The 27,419-nt window shown below is 38.8% G+C and overlaps 1 protein-coding gene across 8 annotated transcripts in view; it reads right to left on the bottom strand.

Moving 5' to 3' along the window:
• Nucleotides 1-27,419, bottom strand: part of AKAP6 (A-kinase anchoring protein 6) — a 622,676-nt gene that overhangs the window by 226,425 nt on the left and 368,832 nt on the right. For 5 of the 8 annotated variants that reach the window (XM_016925975.4, XM_054666459.2, XM_016925974.4 and 2 more), the window contains 2 exons: nt 7,085-7,181; nt 5,799-5,965 (listed from right to left, as the gene is read on the bottom strand). In XM_016925975.4, coding sequence (XP_016781464.3) covers nt 5,799-5,965; nt 7,085-7,181 — 264 coding nt within the window. The remainder of the gene's footprint in view (nt 1-5,798; nt 5,966-7,084; nt 7,182-27,419) is intronic. The other 3 variants (XM_509893.8, XM_054666458.2, XM_054666460.2) reach the window with 1 other exon arrangement.

Here is a 27,419-nt window from a genome sequence, read left to right as displayed (position 1 = left end):
TATTCTTTGTTCTGGAAACTTATCTGTTCCTTTAAAAAGGGTGAAGGAACTGTTGTTGCATGCTTTCAGTGATGTAAGGTTGGATAAGTCATATGTGGAAATCCTGGTCTCCATTATAAGACACCTGTAATAATGCATGCTTCATAAGTGAAAAGTAAAGAAAGAGAAGATAAGAACATTTTAAAGGAGGCAATGTATAAAATTTAAAGATGCTTTCTTGCTTTCAGATTTTTTGTTTTTTGCCTTGAAAGGTCAAAAAAATGTAGCTTTTGTTAGGTGTTATTCACTATGTTTTGAAATCCCTCCAGCTGTAGACCATTAAAAAATTGAACATACTGAAAGCCTAATCTGAAGTGATAAACTTTCACCAATCTATCTTAAAGTAAAAATATATAATTATAAGCATATTTTCAATTCTTAGATGTGAGTGCTGAAGCTCTATTTCTAGAACTGGTGAATTCTATTCTCTATTTCCATGTATAAAAGATCTCACAGTCCTGGGAAAACACTTTTTTAAAAAATGAAATACAACAAATAAGGTATGCTGCCGAGTCCTAGGGGAGAAGTTTCCCAGAGTCTTTGAATTTCCTCCTATCCTCCTTCTTTACAAGATTTCTAAAACCAAGTCCTTTTCTGCAGTCTCTCAAACAAGGTAAAAAAGAAAAATACCCCCTAGATATATTCCTTAGATTTTCTATTATGCTTCTCAAGCTCCCAGTAGCTTCTGAAGTAAACCTAAGATGAATTCTGGAGTTATGTTTTATCAGGTTTTAATTTTAGTTCCTCTTTAGGTCTAAGATGAAATAGATGATCATAACTGCTGTGCTTGGAGATGCATTTCATGGCACAATTTGTACATGACCTGTGCAAGGTCACGTCATGGAAAGAGGACTGACATAATGACTAAGAAGCCAAATCCAGCTTTTAGTCATGGAGAACTTCAGGGTAACCTATTTAAGCTTGCTAGATTTATTGCAATATGACAATAAAAATTTTGGCTTAAACAGTATGTTCAGGTTTATTCTGTATAGAGACCTCGCTCTGGCTTGGATTATATTAATAGAGACATAGAAGGAATTATTGTCAAATCACTGATCATTAAGGATCATTTTTTGTCACATTGTTATGTCTTGGTGCAGTCTGTGGCAGGCTGGCCTACTCATCATCTGCAACAAGGTCCCAGGTTCCAGCCACACCACAGTTTTTACACCTGTCTATCTTTGTATATGCTATTCTCTGTGCCCATTATTTTCACCTTGGCAAAAATCCTGTCTACCTTTCATTTAAAACAAGAATGCCTCCCTGTAAATTGTTCTTTGATAGCCCAAGGTAGGGTTAGTTATTTCCTTCTCAGTGTATTCATAGCACTTTGTTCCTATCTCTATCAGAGTATTTATCAGATCCATTATAATATTTGTCTATTATTTATAATTTATTAAAATTATTTATTTGTCTCTAGAAAATGAAGGCTTGTCCATTATCCTCAGCAAACTAACACAGGAACAGAAAACCAAACGCCACATGTTCTTACTTATAAGTGGGAGCTGAACAATGTGAACACATAGATCCAGGGAGGGAAACAACACACACTGGGGCCTGTCAGCGAGGGGACAGGTGCGGGGAGAGCATCAGGAAAAAAAGCTAATGCATGCTGGGCTTAATACCTAGGTGATGGGTTAATAGGTGCAGCAAATCACTATGGCACATGTTTACCTATGTAACAAACTTGCACATCCCGCACATGTACCCAGAACTGTAAATAAAATAAGAAAATGAAGTCTTGTATATTGACTCCTACTTAGGATTTACTATGTGCTAGGTGCTGTTCTAAAGCACTTTAGGTATGTCAACTCTTTTAAATCTGTATCACAACCCTTTGAGGCAGATATTGTCATTACCTCTATTTTATAAATGAGAAAACGGAGGCACAGGGAAGTTAAATAATTTTCCCAGGAACACACAGCTAGTAAGTGCCAATCACTGAACTCAAGCAGTCTGGCTTCAGAATCTGAGCCTTTATATTATTATTTTATGTGTTTGCCCAAGGGAGTAAAAGAAGCAGTTCATAAACATTAAACAAATAGAAAGCATGAGCATTCTGATTTTTTCATAGTTTCTTAAGCTTAAATTAATAAATATATTTTCTTTGTCTTAAATTGATTTCACATTCATCCTTGAGTATGGATGAGTTCATTTTTCCAGAGAAAATTCAGCCAAGATTGTGGAGAGAGAACTAGTTGGGAGGTAGAGGCCTGGAGTTTTGCTGGCTCAATCATGTCAAGATCTCAAACTCTCAGAGCCTCCTTCAACTTCCGCATCTGCAGATACCTACAAAAGCCTCTCCTTGTAGCTGCTTTTAGATGCACTATGCTGTGCACATAATGTGACATGAAAATGCTCTAGAATAGAAATACTATTAAAAAGGAAAGCACGAATGTTATTCTTGGTAAGCTGATGTGACTCAAGGTATTTTCACTTTTGGAATAATGTAAGTGGAGGGTTTTTGTCTGGTTTTCTCTTAAGAAGTAAGGCGCCTTAATCATTAAGAACCAGATATATTTACTTTTCTTCTTGATATTTAAATTCATATCTCAAGTCCCTTAGCTCAATGTCACCTATTTTGCCTCTTATCACTTTTTAATTCTTATATTTTTAAATGTGTTCTTATTTTTTTATTTATAATAATTCTTGCTCATTGAGAGGTTTGGAAAATTCAAAGATATTCAAAAATATATCATTGTATATCATAGGTATCCTCCAGTATTTCCAATTCTCTTCTAAAACATTATTTTTATGGTTATGTAACCATAACATTTCATTCGAATGAAATTTAGCATAATTTAATCAAACCACTCTTATTTTAAACATTTCAGTTGATGCCAATTGTTTGCTATTATAAGTAACAATGCAACAGACATTCTCTTATTCACGTTGGGTGAGGATCATGTAGTCCCTGCAGGAAAAGGGTCTTCTTGGTGCCTATTATAGAGGTTCTCCAAGAGCTTATTGGAATGCAGATTCTGGGGCCCCACCCATGAGGTTCTGGTATGGTCTGAGGAAGAGCCTGGGTAGGTAGGTCCTCTTTTTGAGAAATGCTGACAATGTTTCTCCTTTGATAATACTTTCTCCTTCTCACTGTGTTATCAACTTCATTCTATCTCAATGCATCCCTAAACAATAAGGTGATTTCAAAGTGTCCACTTCAAACTGGCCCTGGTGAATGTACTCATTTTCAACATAGCTCTTTCATTAATTTAGGTCATTGTGCCATCTCTGCAGTCCACTTTGGCATACTCCCACCCTAGCCCCACTCATCCCACCCCACCCACTCATGTCCCACACCACAGCCAGTAAGAGGTTTTTATAGTGCAACGCAATCATGTCACTTCTCTTCTTACTCCAAAAGCCTCCCCTTGTCCAACAACAGGGCACCCAGCTTCCCTTGCACACTTCTCCCTTTCTAACAACACTGGCCTGTTCACAGAACGACAATCCCTCCCTGATACCCTAATCTAAATCACTTCTCCTGGCCCAACCTCTTGTGACTCCCTTTTCTTTCCTTTCACGGCACATCACAATCTGTAAAGGCATGGGTTATTAAAATCTGTTTCTCACACTTCACCACAAGCTTCATGAGACAGGCACGGAAGCCAGTTGTTCATCTCTAATGCCTGGTCCCACACTTGGCCCTGAGCAGTGCCAGTGAAAGGCAGTATGCTAGGTGGTGATGAACATGGGCTCTGCGATCAAAGGGCTCCCAGCTCTGCTACTTAGCAGCTGTGCGACCTTAAGGAAGTTACCTAACCTCGCTTTGCCCCCCTTTTCTCCATCGGGGATTAAAATAGAACCACTTAAAATTTTGTCATGATAATTAAATGACATAATACAGAAGTGCTATAGAACAGCATCTGGCATGTAAAATGTAGCCAATACAGGATAGCTTTTAAAAAGTAGGCACTCAGTGTATTCTTATTAAATAAACAAAATACAATGAAGCTTTTTTAAAGTGATTTTCCCAACTCAGCCTCCTGAGTAGCTCATATTATAGGCGCATGTCACCATACCCAGCTAAAATTAAGATTTTTGACTTGTTTTTTAGAGACAGGATCTCTCTCTGTTGCCCAGGTTGGAGTGCAGTGGTGTGATCCTAGCTCCCTGCAGCCTCAAACTCCTGGGCTGAAGCAATCCTCCTGCCTCAGCCTCCTGAGTAACTAGGACTGTAGGTGCATGCCACCACGCCTGGCTCATCTTTCACTTTTTGCAGAGATAAGGTCTTGCTATGTTGCCCAGGCTGGTCTCAAACTCCTGACCTCAAGTGATCCTCCTGCCTCAGCCTCCTACAACAAGTTTTTAACTGTGTCATTTCTTATCATCTTTCCTCTCCCTACTTCCACACACAGCCAAAGCATTAGCCCAGTGAACTTCTCCCTACAGCCTACTCCTTAAAATAGCTCCAAGTCTGCCCTGAGAAATGTGCTGAATACACTCTCCATTCCATATTATTAGTTCCAGCTTTGATCCTTTCATCACATCACTTCCTAAAATATGTGCTCATGTGCCAAGCCACCTCTCCTCCTTCCTTCAAGTATTTCCTGAAATGCGACCTTCTTCATGGAGGTTTCTTTAAGTGAAACTGAGCTCATCATTCTATCCTCTGTTTCCAACAAATAAGTTAAAGGCGTTGTTTGAGATTCAAAAGCTGTAAATTGTCTGAGCTTTTCACTGGCTGCATGGGTCTCAACATTGCAGGGCTGGATGGGTTTCTCCTCTGCCTGCATTTAAAAATGTGAGTCTAAGAGGGCAAAGTATTTGTTTAACTTGCTGTGTATACATTTAGCACAATGCCAATCTACATGGATGCTGAATAAATGTGACTTGATGATGATTTACTCACTTCGTCCAAGCCAGGAATAAAAACGATGAACTCTTAAATATGTTTCCCCCATGTTACAATAAGTTTTATTCTGGATTTATTATGAGGCTGGTTTTCTGTGTTTACTTCCACAAAGGAGCAGATGCAAAAGAAAGGAGTGATTACATGAAAATATCAAATTAATAACATTATTTTCCACATTATGAGTCCAAAGATACCTTTAGAACAGTGCCAGTCTGTATCAAAAGGTGCCTCATTTAAAGTTCAATTGCATATGTTTTATGGGTTATTTTGGACATCTAAAATGAATAACCAAAACACGTCAGTACTCATTTTTAAAGTACTTGTTGTATTCGGTGCATGTGCCATTATGGAGAACTTACACTTGGAGCAAAAAGATTTGTAGCAAAGCATATGACCTTCTTCCCAATACAATGACCATCCCCTAATTAGGCAATGCATCTGATAGTCATTAACAGGAATGAGATAATGAATCACTTTCTCTCTTCTTTGTTAATTTGCTGTAACCAAGCGGCTAATGGATGTCAGAGCTGAGTGATTGCACTGATTATAGTGATTTATAGTTGCGACAAAACAATTTAAAACCATTCTGATTATTCATGTTAAAGATGCTTTATGTTTTGTTTACTAAATGTTTTATGTCCCCCTTTCTCTCACCCTTAAAGTACTGTCCCCCACCTACCCTGCCACTTTTCAAAAAAAGACCTCTTCCTGGAAAACTTGGAAGTTGAAGGCTTTATGGTTTTAAACTAAGGCATTTCATTTTGTTTATATATATAGAGAGAGATATAAAGTTTACCCAGTAGAAACAAAAAGCCTTAGGGTTGGAAAGAAAACTTCAGTGGTGCCTAGTTCAAAAGAAGACAGAAATAAGAGGAAATAAGGCAAACTTCAAGCCACTTACCTTGGGGCTTCCAGTCCCTTCCTCATCCTCCACAGACACATCAGTAGCCAGTATCTCGGCTTTGATGGTATCCAGAGCCCTGAGAATCCAGCTGTGCTGCCGTTTGATTTGCCTCTGCAGCTCCTTCCATTGACTTGCAATCATCCGCAGCATGTCCTTCAGTCCTTCTCCAAAAGGAGGGGAAAGCAGAAGTTGTGGGCCTGAATGAATCTTTACTCATTATTTTTATTTAGTAAATTAGATGGCTATTTTAAACAATATAAATATTTTTAAATGACCATTACCATCACCTGCCATGTCAGCATTTGTCACTCAGAATAGAGACAGGCAATTCTTAACATGAGGTATAAGGACACAAAAATGTGATAACCACATAGATGACTGGCTTGGAAACTGATTTAGACTCAGTATATTGACTTAAAAAAATACATGAGGAACAAAAATCACAATGTATAAAAATTAATAACATTACAGTTTCACATTCCAAATAAAAGGCTCTGTGTGTATCTGTGTAGAGACTTTATAATGATAAAAAATGTCTATGGAAATAGGTAAAGTCAATTCAATGAGAAATACAGTAAATAGGCCAGAATTAAGACAGCAGTCTTTAACATTAGCAAATCCAATTAATACTGTCTTTTTCCTATTTAGCTGTGCTAAGCTCAAACCTAGAGCCAAACTGTAAGTATCCTGTCTTACAGTCTTCTATTATCAGGGTAAGTATAACCAAATGACAAAACTATTTTTTATTTATAATCTGTTCCTTATAAATATATTAATACTGGGGTAAGAATTGGTTGAAGGCCAAAAACTCTGCTAATGCAAAGACCAGCAAAGAACATGCAAAATGTTCTTGTGTGTGAAGCGGCAGGGAAATAATTTAGACTGCTTGCCTTATATCTGTAATGATATCTATAAGTACCCTAATGCGTATGCATTATAACTATATATACAGTTCTCATTCATTGTCTTAATGTTATTTCCAGAGCACCTACATCAAAAAGCAGGTCAATGTGAAGTTTTTAAGAAGGTAATTTCAATTGAAACTCAGGCGAACGGCAGCCCAAAATAAAATGAACAGACCATTTGGAGGCAGTATTTCATCTTATAAGTATCACAGCATTGTATGCAGTATATGAAACATTTATAAATCTTGAAGGTCAATCTGATAATGTAAATATTAATAATACATAAGGAAGTGAATATATGCAGTAATTTACAGCAATGCTTCTTCATTCTTAATAGTCTGGAGACGTAAAGACTTGCAATATTTCAGGAGGATTTACCTGCTTTGTGAGATGCAATAAGCTCAAGAAGTTGGTGTCCTTCCTCCTCCACAGCTTCCTTGAGAGCACAATGACTGTCTACATTCAACTTAAAACTCTGCAAGGAAAAATATGAACATTAAACCCTGGCAAGGCAGTTACACATAAAACATCCATATAAAATTACTTGCTACTTTTTATCAAGAACCACACAGCCCAATTTACCCAATAGACAAACTAATTTGCAATACTAAAAGCTATTGATATTTGGGATCTGGGCTCAAAATGTTTCCATTAGATTAGCTGAGTGCATCTGTTTGGAAACAGCTGACAAATCTAGAAATTCATTAGGTTTTTATGAAAAGTCACATCCCGTAGGCTATATCAAGAGTAGCAGTGTTCTATAAAATATACTGAATTTCTGCTAGCACATATGAGCTCTTTTCTTCATTTTTTAGAAATGTTAGTGATAGCACTATTTATGAAACCATAAAAAATTGGCAGCATAAAACATATTAGCCTTATGTGCACATATATAAATCCATTAATATAGTAGGGTTTGATTCAGCTCTGTTTCTCAGATATCACACAACAAAGAACATAGTGGGAGATTCAGGTGTTGCACTGAGGAGTTAAATGTCTTTCAGATCTTTGCTTTTTAAAAGTTTATTCCCTATAATATGACACTGCCTTGTAAACAAATACACCAAGCACAATCCGGCATTTTTCACTCATGATAGTTATCCAAAAGACAAAAACTGCTGTCATAGTTGAAATCTAACTCAGAGCCATTTCTTTCAGGGTGCCTTCCCTAATGCTTTATGTGGAATTAATTACTCCCCCCTCTCCGCTCCTTATATCTGCTTCTATTGTAAAATTTATCTTACTATATGCTGCTTTATTTCTATCCTTGGCTACCAAATTATAAGTAATTTGAAAAATTGCCAGTTTTACATTTATCTCCAATTCATGTCACATACAAGTTTTTCAATAGATGTTTGCAGGAATTGTGGATATCCATTGAACAATAACACTCTGAAGGGGAAGGTTTCCATTTAAATATTTCAAGAAACATAGATGGCTTTCCAAAGATTTTTCCATCTCTGCGATTACTGGAGAGTAATCACAGTAACCAATCTATTGACCCAATAGTTAATTTGGGGGGTGAAAATTCATTTCTTGACTAATTGGAGCAAGCATGGATTTTGAAATACTGTGTGGCCAAATTCTGGCATCTCCATGATAAGTCTCCAAAATATATATGTTTGCTCTCACTAAACATTTATTGAGAAGGTCTGCACTGCACTGTACTTGGTATTAAGAATATTTGATAGAAGTTTGAAATGATACAGTTCCAGGTAGAATACGATTTTGCATTAAAGAAGTAAATCAATCATAAATTGTGAAACCATGTATTCATTCATTCATCCACTTAGAAACTATGTACTGTGCCCATTCTATACACTGTGCTGGGCAATAGAGATTTAGGGAATATAAAGCATGGCCTCTGGCCCCAAAGGGCAACTGAACATGTTACTAGAGAATGAAGTGTAGCCTGAGTCATCCTGGGTGGTCAGTGGTGAGTCTGAACTCTCCTTTTCTTAGCAGAGAAAATGGATCTTTTTAAAGTTCAGAATACTGAAACAATGATCAAAAGAACCTAGAAATGAAGGAGATAGAGATATGCAGATCAAGCCTTGAAGTATAAAGATAAGAATTATAAGTTATTATAATTGTAAGTCATTATTAAAAGATGAGTCCAGAATGATGAATCATTTCATCTGACTAGAGGCATAAGATACAATAAAGTTTCAGCAGCCAATATAACAGAAAGTGACAATATCAGGTTTCCCCAAGGCTGTTCACTATTTCTTGTACTGTCCTCTTTTAGCCACAGGTATCTGGTTGAATAAAATAAAATATGGCAATGTATGGGAAGCCTCATACTTCTGATCAATCCAAACTATATATTATCTATGAAAAATTAAATGCTTGTTATTTTATAGTCAAAACGTGCCTGCACTTACTTTTTGCCACTGCCACGGACATCCTCAACTCTGAAGCAATGCCATGCAGAATGAGATACATGTGTGTTTTAGGGAGCAGGGACAGGGTAAAGAGAACACTTAAGATCACCCAAGAGCACCAATATTTAGGAAGAAACTTATTGTAGAAATTTTCTCATAACTGTAAATTTAGCCTAGGGCTCTCTTTGATTCACTGTTTACTTACAATAGACCTGTTTTGAATAGTTGGCAATCATGAGCTTCCAAAGAGGTGCATGATGTCTATGTCTCAGAGCAAATGGGAATCTAAGGAACCGTAAGTAGGTTGAATAATTTGATATAATTGAAGCCAAGAGTATAGAATAGATGCAGCTGGAACTGGCTCTGCTTCAAGATGACATGGAAGCATTTGATTAGGAAATTGGAAAAGATGAGGTATTCATTATTAGGAAAAAGATAATCTGATAAGCTCGATGCTGTAGAAAAGAACCATTTAACATAACTATTACCCAAATGGTACAATATTGCTTGATTTTCAGGTATACCCATTAACCATTAATAATATCAACTAAGGAATTCACAATGAGCCTCTGAGAAGGCAGACGAGCAGACACATTAACAAAATTGTCAATGAAATTTCTGGCTGCTAAAGGATTCTATAATAAGCTCTCGCCATTTTGTCCCCACCTTTTCCCAAGGGAAGGAAGCTTGGATGAAAGGGTTTTATTTTTTTGTTGCTGTTCTTTCCTTAAACTTGATACTTGAACACATTTCCATTCTTCAGCAATGCCCTATGGTGTACAGTCCCTCTGCAATATCCATAGCACTCCCTGAAAATACAGAGCATTCTCTGAAGAACAAATTTATGGCAAGAATATTGCCATAGGCAGGTACCATGGTCCTATGGCACTGATTATATGAAATTCCATAAATATGAGTAATCTGGTTCCTGGATGACACCAGGTCTTTTTTAGCATCTTTAAAGCAGCGCGTAGATGAATGACTAGAAAAGGATAACTAAGGAAATGGAAAAACATGATGACTGAAACAAGCACAGGATTATCAAAGATTCACCAATGGGCATTTCTATTACTATAACCTCTAGCATCACCAGCTTGCATATATCTGGATGTACTACTTATTGGCAGGACCAAACTTTGAGAATTCCCACTGATTGTACTTTGGTCATGATCAGATTTGCAAAGCAGATAAAATAATACGTCTAATCCTTTCCACTCATATTTCTGAATAGCCCAGTTTGATAGTCATGTGGACATAAAACCAAGGAAATATATGCCTTGATGGAAACAGATATCCTGGTACAAGAAAAAGTGGGAAAGATCATAAGCACATTCAAAAGCTTAAATGTCCAGAGTGGTTCAATCTTAGTAGTATCAAATCACGAACACAGACTTTCGATCACCTGATGGAAATACTGTCAGTTTTTGCCAGGTCCACTGAGTTCCATTAGTCTTGTGATGTTCATGAACAAGCAGAAAAGCCAAAAAGAGAGTCTTTTCTGGTCTAATTTTTGTTTTTTTGTAAGACATAAATTCATATAATAAATATTTATTGAGTAGTCTTTGTCAAGCCTATAGATATGAAAGTTAACAATACACAATCCTTATCCTCAAACAGCTTATATTCTATTGTGTAAAGGAGATAAGAAAACAAGTAGCTTTATAAGACCCAGCGTAGAATAAATGTGTGATTAGGGTTTAGTGTATAACACAGAGTGGTCGGGCCTTAAGCAAACTAAACAGTGATATGCCTTGCCCAATGGGATTCAAGTTTTTTAAAAAAATTTTATTTAGGAATTATGCTGACCAAGCAAAAACAAGGCTAAATTAGCTGGGTGTGGTGGCATGCACATATAGTCCTGGCTACTCGGGAAGCTGAGGAGGGAAGACTGCTTGAGCCCAGGAGTTCAAGGTTACAGTGAGCTATGATCGTACCACTGCACTCCAGCCTGGGCAATAGAGCAAGACTGTGTCTCTAAAATAAAATAAAATACAAACAAGATGGAAGTTTATATTCTGTATAATAGCTGGATAGGGTTTGTGGAAGCCCATGCTAGGATCCAGGTTCAGCAGAGCCTAGCAGGGAGCTTGTGGAGAAAGATTTGTACATGGGCCTGAAGATAATCCTACATTATAGCATGAAGCAGGGAGCCACAAGCAGCTCAGTGTGGCTGGGGCAGGGTGCAAGCAGGAGAGACAGCAGCTATGGCTACACAGGACTTGACCCCAAGAACCATGAAAGAGTCATGGAAGAATATGCCAGTGACATGGGAGAGTGGCTGGTGCAAATCTGTGATCTAGAAATCTTTCTAGCTGTTGCATATAGTGTTGATTTTTAAAGGGCAGACTGGAGACAAGGAAGCCATTTAGGTAGCTGCTGTGGTAATACAGGCCAGATGTTTCTGCGTGCTCATATTTTTTTTAATTAAAAAAGGTATGCTTTTCCTTCTAAGTGAATAGAAGAAAAAATGGAGAAAATCTTCTGTCTTTTTAAGTTTTTCTCAGTGCGTGAGAGAAGCATGTGCCAGAATTTAGTTCTTTGGCTGTTCTGATGATAAATACCAGAGGTTATTAGTCAGGAGTCTCCAAATGTGAAAGACATATTGAACTGATGAACTTTTACTCCCACTGTCATTTTAAAGAGATGGTATATATGCTGATGAATAAGACACTTGACGACACTTTTTCTTCACACAAAAGATTTTTACTACCCTAAGAAAATGAAAACTTGCCTTTTTACAAGGGCAGGAGGAAGAATGTGTGTTCAGTCAGAAAAGCCAAGCCTTGAAAAGTCACCTGCTATCTGCCTCAGGCCATCTCTGCCCAGGCTCCACTCTGAGCTGTGCCCAGAACCACTCTCCATTCTCAGAGGGGCTCCTGGGGGAGAAGAAAGCCATGATCCTCTGTGTAGTTTCTCTTCTCCTCTCCACAATGCCATCCAAAGAGGATGGGCAGAGGTACCAGTCCTCAAAATATATCTTTAAAATGCCATATATACCAAGAATCGGAAGATTTCTATGAGTAAGCATTTAAGAACCTCCTGAAAACTTGATCAGACATTAGATAGCCATCAAAATAAAGACTAAACAATCCTATGGAAAATACATAGAACATGCCACAAAAAATGAAGATTCCAAATTGTATTTATGATAAAATTACATATATGTAAGTAAATAGTCTTAGTACTTAGAAAAAGACTGCAAAAAATACAACAAAATGTTAATATAATTTGTACAGGGTTGAACTTGGAGTTACCATGGTCTGATCTTATGGAACAAGTTCTGGGTGCTTTAGTTTTCTGAAATATAAAATGGAAATCATACTATCTAACTTGTAGGCAGCTGTAAGAATTAGAGATAATGAATGTAAAGCATTAAAACACTGAGAATTGGAGATAATAAATATAAAGCATTAAAGCAGTGCCAGGCAATGAGTGAGGCTAAAAAAATCATTACAAATTTTAAAATTCATTTTCTCTATTTTCCAAATAGTCTACGTAATAGATGGTACTTTGTGACATTTTCAGGTGATAAGGGTTCTTTATTGTTGAGGTTCTCTGAATTCCTCAAGGGCAGATACCAGGTTTCCTTTGCTGTGTGCTTCTACCCAGCACAGGCCTTCCCACAGAGGACCCCCCAAAACATAAATGCTGCTGTATGAGACACGGGGAAGATCAAGCCCAGACTGATAATCCAATGACTGGGTATTCCTTTTGCCTCAAGTGTGTGGCCTTGGATGAGTCATTTAACCCATCGTGGCTTCTATTTCCTTATTTATCATCCAGGCATTTGGACTCAATATTTTCCAGCCCTTGAACACTTTGGTTTTATCTTCTCTAAGCCAGGCAGTTAAGCATAGGCAGCTTGGGAGAATTTTGATTTATTTTAAATCAGAGCATTTTCAAAAGGGGAAGAATCCCAAAGGCTATCTAACCACTCATCTACCCAAGGGCAGCTCTGTCTCTCAACCATCCCTGGCAGATGTGTCCCTTCTATTTTTAACCACCTCAAGGGAAGTCTGTTCTAATGTCTCATCCTGAGTCCACAACATTTCTTCTAAGGAATTTAAGAGCTCTGTGAAGAGCAGTGTAAGCTTCCCACTGCTTCACATTCTTTTGCCAAGTCATCCCTCCAGTGCATGGGTTGGAAATCAGAAGCACTGTGAGAATATTCCAACAAGACCCACACATCCAATCAATCAACAAGCCCTGACCATTTATTTCCCCTTCTTCATCTCTCCTTATTGACTGACACTGCCTTAGATTCAGGCTTTCATCATCATCCCTTGCCAGGTCAACTCGAATCACAGCCCTCCTCAAAACTAGACTTATTTCTTATTTGTTGCATGCCTATGAAGGTGCAGGTAGTGTCTTAAGCTTGAAGGATATGGCTATAAACAAGATAGACATGGCCCTTGCCCTCACAGAGCTCACAGCTGTGTGTGTGTGTGTTGGGGTGGGGGTGGGGGACACTGTGTAAACAAGGAACTGCAGTCAGCTGTGTCAAGGGAGTTATGACATGGTGTAGAATGGGGCTGTTGACAAGCAAGGGCTCTGGAGCAGGACAGCCTGTGTTCAAATCCTGGCTCCTCCATCACTCACTGTGTAGCTTTGGCCAACCTCTGTGTACTCAGTTTCTTCATCTATAGATGACGGGAAATGTTAATGCCTACTTCATGGAGTTTATTGTGAGGATGAAATGCCTTGATACATGCAGAATGGAGCCTGACATATTGCAATAATGCAAGTGGCTTTATTATACAAAATGACCTTCCTACAAGACAACTCTGACATTAAGACTCTCCAATGGCTTGCCAGGGTGGAGAATAAGATCCAGGCCCTGAGCATGACCTACAGGGCCCTCTGAGATGCCAGCTAACGCAACTTCACAGGCTACATATCTGCCTTGAAATGCACCTGGATTGCTTAAAGTTTCCAGCTCACACCAGCTGTCTTGCTCCGATTCTACTCTGGCTGGCACTTCTGCCTGGCAAGCTCTTCCCCTTGAAAAGCCCTGTGCATCCTTTAAGATTAATCTCAGGTGTGACCTTCTCTAGCAAGCTCTCCCTGACCATCTTCCACCTAACTGGTTTCCCCACCCTTGGCACCCATAGTACTTGTACAGAGCTCAAACCTTCACATACTACGTTGTGTTAAAATTATTGATGTGTCTGCTTCACATACATGAGTTTCTTGAGAGTAGAACTCTTTATTTTACTCATTTTTGTATCCTCAGTGTCTAGGACAGTGCCTGGCACACAGCACATAACTAGCAAATGTTCAGGGAAATGAATGCATGGAGATTTGTACAAAAAATCTCCCATGTAGCTTTTAAACAGCTTGTGGCATTTTGGGAAACACTGATACAATCACTCTTCACTTGGAAGTAGTTGATAAATGTCCCCAAATTTTACTCAGTGAACACCATGTAAATGAGCTGTCATGTTCCTTCACTTACAAAATTACTTGCCAATTACAGTTAGATGATCCCAGCGTAATTGCCATGTAAACTGTACCCTGGCTGAGATAGCCCAAATCATCAATTAACTTTGCCCTCTCATCATGTGGTACTTACCACATAATTAAATAAATGGTCAGCCGCTACCACAATTGTCTATTTCCCCAACAAAATGAAGTGGCTACATTTGTCATTGATTTATCAGTTATGACAATCTGTAACACACCTCTAGGTATAAAAGCAGAAGCTTTAAAAAAAAAAAAAGGACTCTGTACTCTTGAGAAAGATGTTCCAAGTTTTTGATCAAAAAGATAAGCATTATAAAACCTTTGTTTTCCTTTTGAAAAAAAAAAAAAAGAGAGAAGACACTGAGATATGAAGACAAAAAATTCCTCCTTCTTCCTGAGGAGACTTTCTTCCTGAAACCTCAGACAATAAAAACATTTCCAAGAATTTGAAAGTGAATTTAGCTCTTCAAACAAGTTACACAAGTTACAATTTATTTCAAACAAACAGTTGCTTTTTTTTTTTTTGGTGCAAAGTAGATGCATCTTACTGAAGCTGACATTCTTTTCTGATAGACTGGCTAATATGTTATGCAAGAATTAGATAGAAGGGAGAGATCCTGAATGTCGACGGTGGCTCCAAGTGACAGAATTTTCATTTGCTTCTCTGGATGCCATCTCCACACCTGACACAGGTAATCACATTCACTTCCCAGCATGGCCACATTAGGCCAAATGGATTCCCAAACAGAAGTTCTGTCTAAAGGGACCATTTGACTTCCAGAGGCCCTGATTGAAAAGGAGGTCAGTGCTGGCCCAAATATTTCTCTACCCCCTGAGGTGGAATAATTGATGTGCAGCAGCCCCTACAGATGTGGATTCACAAGAGTGATGGATTGATATAAGTATATTATTCACACGTACAGCTGCTAATATACAGGTCCCAGTGCAAACACCAGGACTTAAGAATATTATGTGGATTTAGGACAATCCCTGAAGGACTCCAGTTCCATTAAAAATTTGTTTGGCAGCCTGGGGCAGATCTATTCCAACTCCCACATGTTTCATGCATTTGAGAGGGGGAACCAAACCACTTTAAAAATAAATTTAATAAATTTTGTAATGTCAAGTCATTAACATCCTGTCTAGTCATACCGTCTTCATATTTTAAAACAGTAACATTTACCTCTGAAATTAAAAAACATTCAAATATCGGAGTTAACATTTTATCTGAGAAGACATTCCTGGTGTTTTTTGTCAAAGGCGATAAATTGCATCCTGAAAACGGAAGAAAATATTCCTATTTTTCCCTCTAGAGATGTTTTTCTTGTCACAGATATACCAAACAATACCTAGAAAGCCCTGTGACAAGTCCATTTTGCTTTGTAAATGGTAGAGGAAATAACTTGTAGACATGCTCAGTTATCGTTTGATGATTTATAACATTCGTTAGAATCTGTTGCCCACAGTGATTCTAACACTGCTTTTATGAATGTTCATTCATTCATTTAGCAGATTTTGTTTGTTTGTTTAGTTTTTTTGTTTTGTTTTGTTTCTGAGACGGAGTCTTGCCCAGCCACTCAGGCTGGTGTGCAGTTGTGCAATCTTGGCTCACTGCAACCACTGTGAGCCACTGTGCCCGGCCTTAGCAGATATTAATACCTATCATGCATGTGCAAGGCTAGGAGTTGGGGGAGACACCAAAGAGACAAAAGCCGTCCCTCAAGTAGGTGACAGCATCAAGAGAACAGCTGAGGGGAGGGTGGGCAGGGAGAATCTCAACTTATCTAAGAACACCCAAGCTTCTCACACCAAATGTTCTTGGGTCTCCAAGGAAGATTCCCCCAAATGATAAAAGCATCCTCATCCTCACATAAAACATGCTTATTTCACCTTCACAACAACCCTATAGATATAGAATAGGCATTTTTCTGGCTAATGTAAAGATCTAGAATTTTAACTTAATATTACTTTTATCAGGTGAATTATTTCAAGATTCCAAAATTCCACGTAATGCAATAGAGAAGTAGGGTAAGCTCATGAATCTACACATGGAGAGAGATTGTAGGTGACCACACCCCAGCTCATGTGAGTCTCTCATCCATGCACAGTGTCCTTCAGCCTGTGCATGGACCCTCATAGTGTGAGGCTTGTCTGTAAACTTTTTCTTCAATGCTTTGTATAATACTGCCCTAAATAGGAAGTGCTTAATAAATGCAGTGTTTCCCCGGCATTCTAATTAAAAACAATCATTATTTCCTAAAGAGAAAAATAAAGTAATAAATTAGTAAAATATCTGGGCACTAACAATTTTCAAAACAATAACTACTGGGTATTATGGCCCAAGAGTCCTTAAACTGAGACAGGTAAAAAGTACATTCCCAGGTGCTTTAAACAGTGCAGGAATCCTATTTAACTGAAAAGGGAAGCTGACTCTATTTGTCTTCTAGATGCACAAAATTAGAGTTACATGAGTAAAGGAACGTAGTCCAAGACTTTCATATGTCCAAAATGAGCCTCCTACGCTACCATTCCCACATACCAACCTCAAAATGCCTGTACGCTATGAATTTCTGAAAGACCCTTCCATCCCTGTGCCACCAAAGGAAGAAACTCAAGGCCAGGAGTTGAGTGGTATTCCAAGTCCCCCAAAGAGAAGTAATGTTGCCACTTCCCACTAAACTCTCTGCGACTACCCTTAAACTGGTGGGAATCAAGGGGGACAAGCAAATGGGACTTCAAAGCCCCTGTAAGGCCACCAGCCTGCTCATCAAGGCTGAGGGAGGTGGGGGCAGTCAAGCGAAACTCTCATAGCTCATGCTTTTGAAGTTTGATCCACCGCTCCCATTAGCTGAGCAGCACAGCCAAATGACAGCTGCTGGTCTTGTGAAACTTAACTTGCTGGGGCCTTGGCTGCCTATGGAGATGCTGGGAGAGATGGGCACCAGGAAGTGGGAAAAAGAAAACCCTGTCATCTCTTAACTTCAAGCAATCAAAAATGGAGCAGAGGTAGAGACAGGAAGGCAAGCAAGAGAAAAACAGCTGAAAGTATTTGGGGAAATTTTCTTGTATGGCTAAAAACTCTGTAAGAAGTATATTGGTTTTTCTTATGAGACAAACGAAAGCTGTTTAATCAGAAATATGATATAACATGAAGATCTAAAGAAATACAGATGATAAATGCATGCATATATCTTTGAGAATTTTGTTAAACACTTCATAATTAAATTGAATCTGTTTTTATAAGTATTTAGTATAATGACACAATAAGGAAACATTTTCAAACCCTTCATGGACACCAAGACTGTAAGCACTGTCTGTAGGAATTTGGTGCTTCTGTGCCACCATGTGGCAGTCACCTAAAATTGCAGGCATCAATCTTAAAAGGAGCAACAAAGTTCAGGAAGGTGTGTTTTAAAAGTCTACTACTATAAACATGGCCTCAAAACTCATACACACACAAACCCCACCCATTTTTCAGCACTTAGAGAAAAAGCTGCCCCTGAAGTGGACAGATTTATTACAGAGAGTCTCTGAATTGCTGCTGTAGGCAGAGACAAATGGGACAAGGAGGAAACTCTCAATTGGTGTTAAAATAAAGTTCATTGAGTATTATTTGCAAAAGCATAAATAAGAAGGCAGTTTGAATGCCCATCATCACGGAAATGATTAAATAAACTGTGGCATATCCACACAATAAAATATTAAGGAGCTGCTAAAATGTGCAATAGATCTTCATATACTGATAGAAGTATATCTGTGACATATTTAGATAGAAAAAGCAAGTTGTTGAACAGCATGTATAATATGAACTAAATAATCCTTAAAGTGTATGCATTTTTCCATAAAAAGGTTCAAAAATGTATAGAACTATTTACATTGGTTACCCAAGGGAGGGTAAGACTTTTTACTTTTAATTTTGTGCTGTTTAACACAATTTGATTTTTTTCCAGTAAGTATAATTTAATGTTTTTCTTTAAGCAAAGTTCCATAATTGTAGAAGTTGTATAAAAGACAGCTTGCTCCACCTTTAGCATGTACCGCTGATACTCACTGTACTTGTACGACATTTGCCCCCTCTTTTCCATGTAAATACTACTTATAATGTCACGTTACCTGGTTTCACACACCCCTGGAATGGTCCTAGGGTCTTGGTCCTGCTCCATATACAGATAGAGAAGCTCTCAGCAATTTCTGCATCCTTCACTACACTCAAGTCTTGCCCAGCTGTAGAGCAGTGGGCTGTCCTGTGCTATAGCCTTAGGGGAAACTAGGACAGACAAAACCTGTTGGTCATGAGATTTCTGACTAGAAAAGAGTGAGCCTCAAAAAGAGAACGGCTGATATGTCTCTCTAATCTGTTCCTCTTTCTTGAATCTATTCCCTCTTCTCTATTCTTAACTACCCCCACCTAGCCCTGATTCACCATTTCTCTCATTACTCCAACATTCTTTAACCCACTCATTTGATTATAACTACCCTGATCTTAAGCTTGTTCCTTCCTAGTCTAAGTAAGCAAACTCCCTAGAACACACTGGTCTTTCCAGAATTGGAATCCAAACGTGCTTTTGCCCCCTAGTAGAAACCCGTTACATGCTTATTAGCCTGGCCCTCCATGTCTGCCTAACCTTTGATTCCTCAAACTGTTGAGATATCCATATGCTTTTAGAACAGAACCCCAGAATACTTTTTAAAAATTTCCTATTCACAGAGAAGAGACTAATTTCCTTAATATATAGAAAGCCCCTATAAATCCTGAAGCAAAAAAACAATGACCAACAGAAAAACAGGCTAAGAATTTTAAAAATAGTTCTCAAAAAGGAAATACAGATGACTCTAAAAACATGGAGAGATGTTCAATGCCACTTAGAAGACAAGAAATACAAACTAAACTACAGTAAGATGCCATCTGTAACTATCAGAGGGACAAAGTTCAACAAATGTAATAACATACTCTGATAGCAAGAATATGCAGAAATAGGCACTCTCATGCATTGTTGAGTATAAACTGGTAAAATCTCTATCAAGGACACTTTGGTAATACGTTACAAATTTAAATATGCTTAACCTTGACCTAGAAATTTCATATGAAAGGTATTTGTTCTAAGGATATACTTATAGGACCCAACATGATGAATTTCCAAGGATATTCACTAATGCATCATTTGTAATAGAAAAAGACTGTAAACAACCTAAATTTCCATCACAAAGAACTGGTTATGTAAATTATGGCATATTTGTAAGTAGAATACTATGCAGCCATCCAAAAGGATGAAGTCATTCTATATTTATTGACTTTGAATTATTACTAATAGAAACTACAGGAACAAAGTTAAGTACATAGATATATTTCTTTGTGTTTTTTGAGACAGTCTCCCTCAGTCACCCAGGCTAGAGTGCAGTGACGCAATCTCAGCTCAACCTCTGCAACCTCTGCCTTCCGGGTTCAAGAAATTCTCATGCCTCAGCCTCCTGAGTAGCAGGGACTACAGACACGCGCCACCACACCCAGCTAATTTTTGTGTTTTTGTAGAGACGAGGTTTCACCATATTGGTCAGGTTGGTCTCAAACTCCTGGCCTCAAGTGATCTCCCCGCCTCCACCTCCCAAATTGCTAGGATTACAGGCATTAGCCACCACGGCCAGCCTGTTTCTAAATACCTGAAATAAATCAGAAATGATATAATGAAACAAGGAACATTGGTTGCCTCGAGGGAGGAGAATCAATGGGAACACGAGTAAAAAGGGGACTTACTGTTGACTTTAACCTTTTACTCCCTTTCTTTAATTTTTTAATTTAAACACAATTCATAAAACTGATAAAAGCTTGCCTGTACCAGCATATCCTTCAAATACTATACCCAAATCCATTTTCTTTCATGCACAGAGTTATTCTCTCACCTAAGCCACGAACCTCATCCAGTTAATCTATGCAGGCTGACCCTATCCCCATCAAATATATGGTTGATTTCATGTCGTTCTCCTGTTTTAAAACAAACCCGGACCTTCAATGAGTCCCCATTGCCCCCAGAGGAAAGTTTAATCCATTAAAAAGACATTCAAACTCCTTTACCACCCAGCCCCAACCTGTGAGACTCCAACCTAGTCTCAGCTACACCACATGGCTCACCATACCTCTCTCACCAAGCTTCTAAATTTTCCTCCCATCTCCCATCCTCCCTTCCCTAACAAAATTACATACGGCCTTTGAGGTCTATATCAAATTACCTCTTTGAAGGTTCCCTACCCCCAGAAAGAACCAATAAAATTTTTCTCTGTACTCCTAAGAGTACTTTGCTTATCCTACAAGAAGTTCACTGATTAAAATTGTTAGTCATTTATGGGTCTATAGATGACTACATATAATCTATCGTTACCTCTCTTAGACTGAAAATCCCTTAAAGAAACCAAGCTCATTCATCATGTATTCCTAGCACCTAAATAACCACTCACACTTACAGTTGTGTTATACATACACACACACACACACACACACACATATATAGTTCATAGTCACCATTTTCCCCCACATTCCTCATTTATCAAATTGAATTAAGAACCTTGTTTCTCCAAGGCTATTTCTATGCGGTTGGTTAATGTGTGTCCAGAATAACATGGTGCTATCTATGCAACTATACTTCCTAAGTTTAAGCCAGGCTCTTGTGGTTGATTGTTTTTCCTACAACTTGCACAGCTGTCTGGTATTGGTTTGACTTCACTTACTCTTACTGAATATACTGATTGGCTGCAGATAAAAGAAGCGCTGGTTTGTCTCCTTGTGAATGATTACATTTGATGAATTAGGTATGCATAACAACCTGGGAAATCAGAGTTACCATTTCAGGAGCAAATGGATATGAAATAAAATCTCTAGAGGGGGAAACTGCTGACCTGCTCTGCTGCTTTACTCTTAATTCTACAGATACTATAAAATCTCTTAAAGGGGAAAAAAAAACTAGTTACCCAAGAACTATTTATGACAGTTATTCACTATGCTTCTATTTATTATGCTTCTACTCAAATATAGCTTTTAGTAACTCTGTTTCTTAAGGCAATAAAAAAGGTGTTGGGGAAAATGGCTTAAATGTCCATCAACAGGTGAATGGATAGAACAAATTGTGGTATATCCATACAATAGACTACTTCTCAGCAATACAAGGGAATTAATAATTGATACCTGAAACAACATAACATATCCCAAAATAAGTACGCTGAATGTAAGAAGACAGACCGAAAAAAATACATATTGTTTTATTCAATTTATATAAAATCCTAGGAAATGCAAACTAACCTAATAGTGTCATAAAGCAGATCAAGGATTGCTTAGGGATGGAGTAGAGGCCAGGGAGGGGTAGGAGGGAAGAATTACAACGTGTCGTGAAGAACCTTTTGGGTGATAAGTATGTTCACTATCTTAATTGCAGTGATTGTTTCATGGGTGTATATATTTGTCAGATTGTCAAAACTCATAAAATTGTATACAGTAGTCCCCTTTATGCATGGTTTTGCATCTTCAGTTTCAGTTACCTGTGGTTAACCATGGTCTGAAAATATAAATGCAAAGCTCCAGACATAAAAAATTCATAAGTTTTCAATTGCACGCCATTCTGAGTTGTGTGGTGAAGTCTTGCACCATCCTGCTGTGTCCCACCTGGGGCGTGAATCATCCCTCTGTCCAGCATCTCTATGCTGTATATGCTACCTGCTCATTAGTCACTTAGTAATCATCCAGGTAATCAGATCAAAGACATGGTATACATGAGGTGTGGTGCTATCTGAGGTTTTAGGCACCCACGGTGGGGCTTGGAACATATCCACCTTGAATAAGAGGGACCACTATACTTTAAAATGTGCAATTTGGGTAGCAGCCAAGATGGCCGAATAGGAACAGCTCCAGTCTACAGCTCCCAACGTGAGCGACGCAGAAGATGGGTGATTTCTGCATTTCCATCTGAGGTACCGGATTCATCTCACTAGGGAGTGCCAGACAGTTGGCACAGGACAGTGGGTGCAGCGCACCGTGCATGAGCCAAAGCAGGGCAAGGCATTGCCTCCCCGGGGAATCACGAGGGGTCAGGGAGTTCCCTTTCCTAGTCAAAGAAAGGGGTGACAGATGGCACCTGGAAAATCGGGTCACTCCCACCCTAATACTGTGCTTTTTCCGACGGGCTTAAAAAACGGCGCACCAGGAGATTATATCCCGCACATGGCTCAGAGGGTCCTACGCCCAAGGAGTCTCGCTGATTTCTAGCACAGCAGTCTGAGATCAAACTGCAAGGCAGCAGCGAGGCTGGGGGAGGGGCGCCTGCCATTGCCCAGGCTTGCTTAGGTAAACAAAGCAGCCAGGAAGCTCGAACTGGGTGGAGCCCATCACAGCTCAAGAAGGCCTGCCTGCTTCTGTAGGCTCCACCTCTGGGGGCAGGGCACAGACAAACAAAAAGACAGCAGTAACCGCTGCAGACTTAAATGTCCCTGTCTGACAGCTTTGAAGGGAGCAGTGGTGGAGATCTGAGAATGGGCAGACTGCCTCCTCAAATGGGTCCCTGACCCCTGACCCCCGAGCAGCCTAACTGGGAGGCACCCCCCAGTAGGGGCAGACTGACACCTCACACGGCCGGGTACTCCTCTGAGGCAAAACTTCCAGAGGAACTATCACACAGCAGCATTCGCGGTTCACGAAAATCTGCTGTTCTGCAGCCACCGCTGCTGATACCCAGGCAAACAGGGTCTGGAGTGGACCTCTAGCAAACTCCAACAGACCTGCAGCTGAGGGTCCTGTCTATTAGAAGGAAAACTAACAAACAGAAAGGACACCTACACCAAAAACCCATCTGTACATCACCATCATCAAAGACCAAAAGTAGATAAAACCACAAAGATGGGGAAAAAACAGAGCAGAAAAACTGGAAACTCTAAAAAGCAGAGCGCCTCTCCTCCTCCAAAGGAACGCAGTTCCTCACCAGCAACAGAATAAAGCTGGACAGAGAATGACTTTGACAAGTTGAGAGAAGAAGGCTTCAGATGATCAAACTACTCCGAGCTACAGGAGGAAATTCAAACCACAGGCAAAGAAGTTAAAAACTTTGAAAAAAATTTAGACGAATGTGTAACTAGAATAACCAATACAGAGAAGTGCTTAAAGGAGCTGATGGAGTTGAAAGCCAAGGCTCGAGAACTACATGAAGAATGCAGAAGCCTCAGGAGCCAATGCGATCAACTGGAAGAAAGGGTTTCAGTGATGGAAGATGAAATGAATGAAATGAAGCAAGAAGGGAAGTTTAGAGAAAAAAGAATAAAAAGAAATGAATAAAGCCTCCAAGAAATATGGGACTATGTGAAAAGACCAAATCTACATCTGATTGGTGTACCTGAAAGTGACAGGGAGAATGGAACCAAGTTGGAAAACACTCTGCAGGATATTATCCTGGAGAACTTCCCCAATCTAGCAAGGCAGGCCAACATTCAGGAAATACAGAGAACACCACAAACATACTCCTCGAGAAGAGCAACTCCAAGACACATAATTGTCAGATTCACCAAAGTTGAAATGAAGGACAAAATGTTAAGGGCAGCCAGAGAGAAAGGTTGGGTTACCCACAAAGGGAAGCCCATCACACTAACAGCAGATCTCTCAGCAGAAACTCTACAAGCCAGAAGAGAGTGGGAGCCAATATTCAACATCTTAAAGAAAAGAACTTTCAACTCAGAATTTCATATCCAGCCAAACTAAGCTTCATAAGTGAAGGAAAAATAAAATACTTTACACACAAGCAAATGCTGAGAGATTTTGTCACCACCAGGCCTGCCCTAAAAGAGCTCCTGAAGGAAGCACTAAACATGGAAAGGAACAACCAGTACCAGCCACTGCAAAATCAAGCCAAATTGTAAAGACCATCGAGGCTAGGAAGTAACTGCATCAACTAATGAGCAAAATAACCAGCTAACATCATAATGACAGGATCAAATTCAAACATAACAATATTAACTTTAAATGTAAATGGGCTAAACGCTCCAATTAAAAGACACAGACTGGCAAATTGGATAAAGAGTCAAGACCCATCAGTGTGCTGTATTCAGGAAACCCATCTCACGTGCAGAGACGCACATAGGCTCAAAATAAAAGGATGGAGGAAGATCTACCAAGCAAATGGAAAACAAAAAAAGGCAGGGGTTGCAATCCTAGTCTCTGATAAAACAGACTTTAAACCAACAAAGATCAAAAGAGACAAAGAAGGCCATTACGTAATGGTAAAGGGACCAATTCAACAAGAAGAGCTAACTGTCCTAAATATACATGCACCCAATACAGGAGCACCCAGATTCATAAAGCAAGTCCTGAGTGACCTACAAAAAGACTTAGACTCCCACACAATAATAATGGGAGACTTTAACAACCCACTGTCAACATTAGACAGATCAGCGAGACAGAAAGTTAACAAGGATACCCAGGAATTGAACTCAGCTCTGCACCAAGCGGACCTAATAGACATCTACAGAACTCTCCATCCCAAATCAACAGAATATACATTTTTTTCAGCACCACACCACACCTACTCCAAAACTGACCACATAGTTGGAAGTAAAGCTGTCCTCAGCAAATGTAAAAGAACAGAAATTATAACAAACTGTCTCTCAGACCATAGTGCAATCAAACTAGAACTCAGGATTAAGAAACTCACTCAAAACCGCTCAACTACATGGAAACTGAACAAGCTGCTCCTGAATGACTACTGGGTACATAACGAAATGAAGGCAGAAATAGGAAACAACAGGTGCTGGAGAGGATGTGGAGAAATAGGAACACTTTTACACTGTTGGTGGGACTGTAAACTAGTTCAACCATTGTGGAAGTCAGTGTGGCCATTCCTTAGAGATCTAGAACTAGAAATACCACTTGACCTAGCCATCCCATTACTGGGTATATACCCAAAGGACTTTAAATCATGCTGCTATAAAGACACATGCACACGTATGTTTATTGCGGCACTATTCACAATAGCAAAGACTTGGAACCAACCCAAATGTCCAACAATGATAGACTGGATTAAGAAAATGTGGCACATATACACCATGGAATACTATGCAGCCATAAAAAATGATGAGTTCATGTCCTTTGCAGGGACATGGATGAAATTGGAAATCATCATTCTCAGTAAACTATCGCAAGGACAAAAAACCGAACACCGCATGTTCTCACTCATAGGTGGGAATTGAACAATGAGAACACATGGACACAGGAAGGGGAACATCACACACTGGGGACTGTTGTGGGGTGGGGGGAGGGGCGAGGGATAGCATTAGGAGATATACCAAATGCTAAATGACGAGTTAATGGGTGCAGCACACCAGCATGGCACATGTATACATATGTAACTAACCTGCACATTGTGCACATGTACCCTAAAACTTAAAGTATAATAATAATAAAATAAAATAAAGAGTGTGACTAAAGGGAAAAAATGTGCAATTTATTATGTGTTAAATATACCTCCATACAGCTGTTTTTTTTTAAGTGTAGGAAGAAGACAGAGGTGAGAGAAGGGAGAGAGAGAAAGAAGTCTGTCCAAGAACATACCTATACAATTCTATCTTAAAGTGGTTTTCAAAGAAGAGGGAATGTTCAACACTTGCAAAATACTTTTCCAGAATGACATTTTCCTGAAAATGTCATTTTCTAGGCAGGTAGGAATTGTATTTTTGAAAGGAGCAGCCAGGTTGCAAGCAGATGATTAATTATCATGGAAAATCATTGATGTATCATTGCAATTTCACAGTGTTTCTTACAGTTAAAATAAAGCTCCTCCATATCTCTTATAAAGGTATTATAAAGCTTTAATTGATTTGTGTTGGTGAAAACCCTTGGTACCATCATGGAAAATAATTGAATTAAGTATCAAAGTATGAACATACAACTTTGAGTATGATTTTTATATTTTTCTTTATAATAAATATTGGAGGGTGCCAGCTAGTCTAACACACTAATAAACCAGGGAAGACTCAGACCCTAGAGGCTTGCACATCTGTTGATTTAATGTCAAATATAGAATCTAGAGAGATGTTTAAAGCAACTTGTGTAGCTACCTCCACTATTGGATAATCTTGCAAATACCACTTACCCCCTCATTAAAAAACAATAATGACTTATGCAGGGTTAACTAAAGAATACAAATCTCTAGGCTTATTCATACATTTTCTTTTATGGGAAGGTTGAGAAGAATAACTTATCATTAAGTCAGCATGACAGTAAAGAAATACAATAAAAATGACAATATTGATCAGGAGGACAGTATAGACTCATATGGAAACACGAAAACTAAGAATTTGATTGAAAGATGTTTGAGCCACAGGCTGTATCTAAAGTAACAGACACAGCATTCAGTGTAACAGTAGCTCTTGATTGCGCTTTAAGAATATCATTCAGTGGCAATACACACACACTAGGTCTTCAGTAACTGTTAGACATTATTATTCATTATTTTGGAAGTCAAATTTGAGACTGTAAGTTAACATCCAGCCAACAGGTCTGGAGATCAAAGTCCTTCACTATTTGCAAAGTAGAAATAAAGAAGATGTTCTATGATATCTCTATTCCAATCAATATAATCAGACATGGGATAGTAGAGAAAACTCATCTAAGAAAATGTTGATCATTAGGCAGAAACAAGACTATTCTTTAAGAAATAAATATCTTAAGAAGGACTCTTTGCTGTGGATCTTTATACTGGTGGCCCACAGCAAACTGGAGAATAACTTCCACATTTTGGGATGAAAATGTCATTACGAGGCAGGTACAGATATTGCAGTTCGTTATGGTCACCTATAAAAAGCTCTGCAATTTGTAAGGCTAGACAGAATACAGAAGTCACTAG

Source organism: Pan troglodytes, chromosome 15, assembly GCF_028858775.2.
Source record: "Pan troglodytes isolate AG18354 chromosome 15, NHGRI_mPanTro3-v2.0_pri, whole genome shotgun sequence".
NCBI lineage: Eukaryota > Metazoa > Chordata > Mammalia > Primates > Hominidae > Pan > Pan troglodytes.
This window is presented reverse-complemented; position numbering and strand designations above follow the sequence as displayed.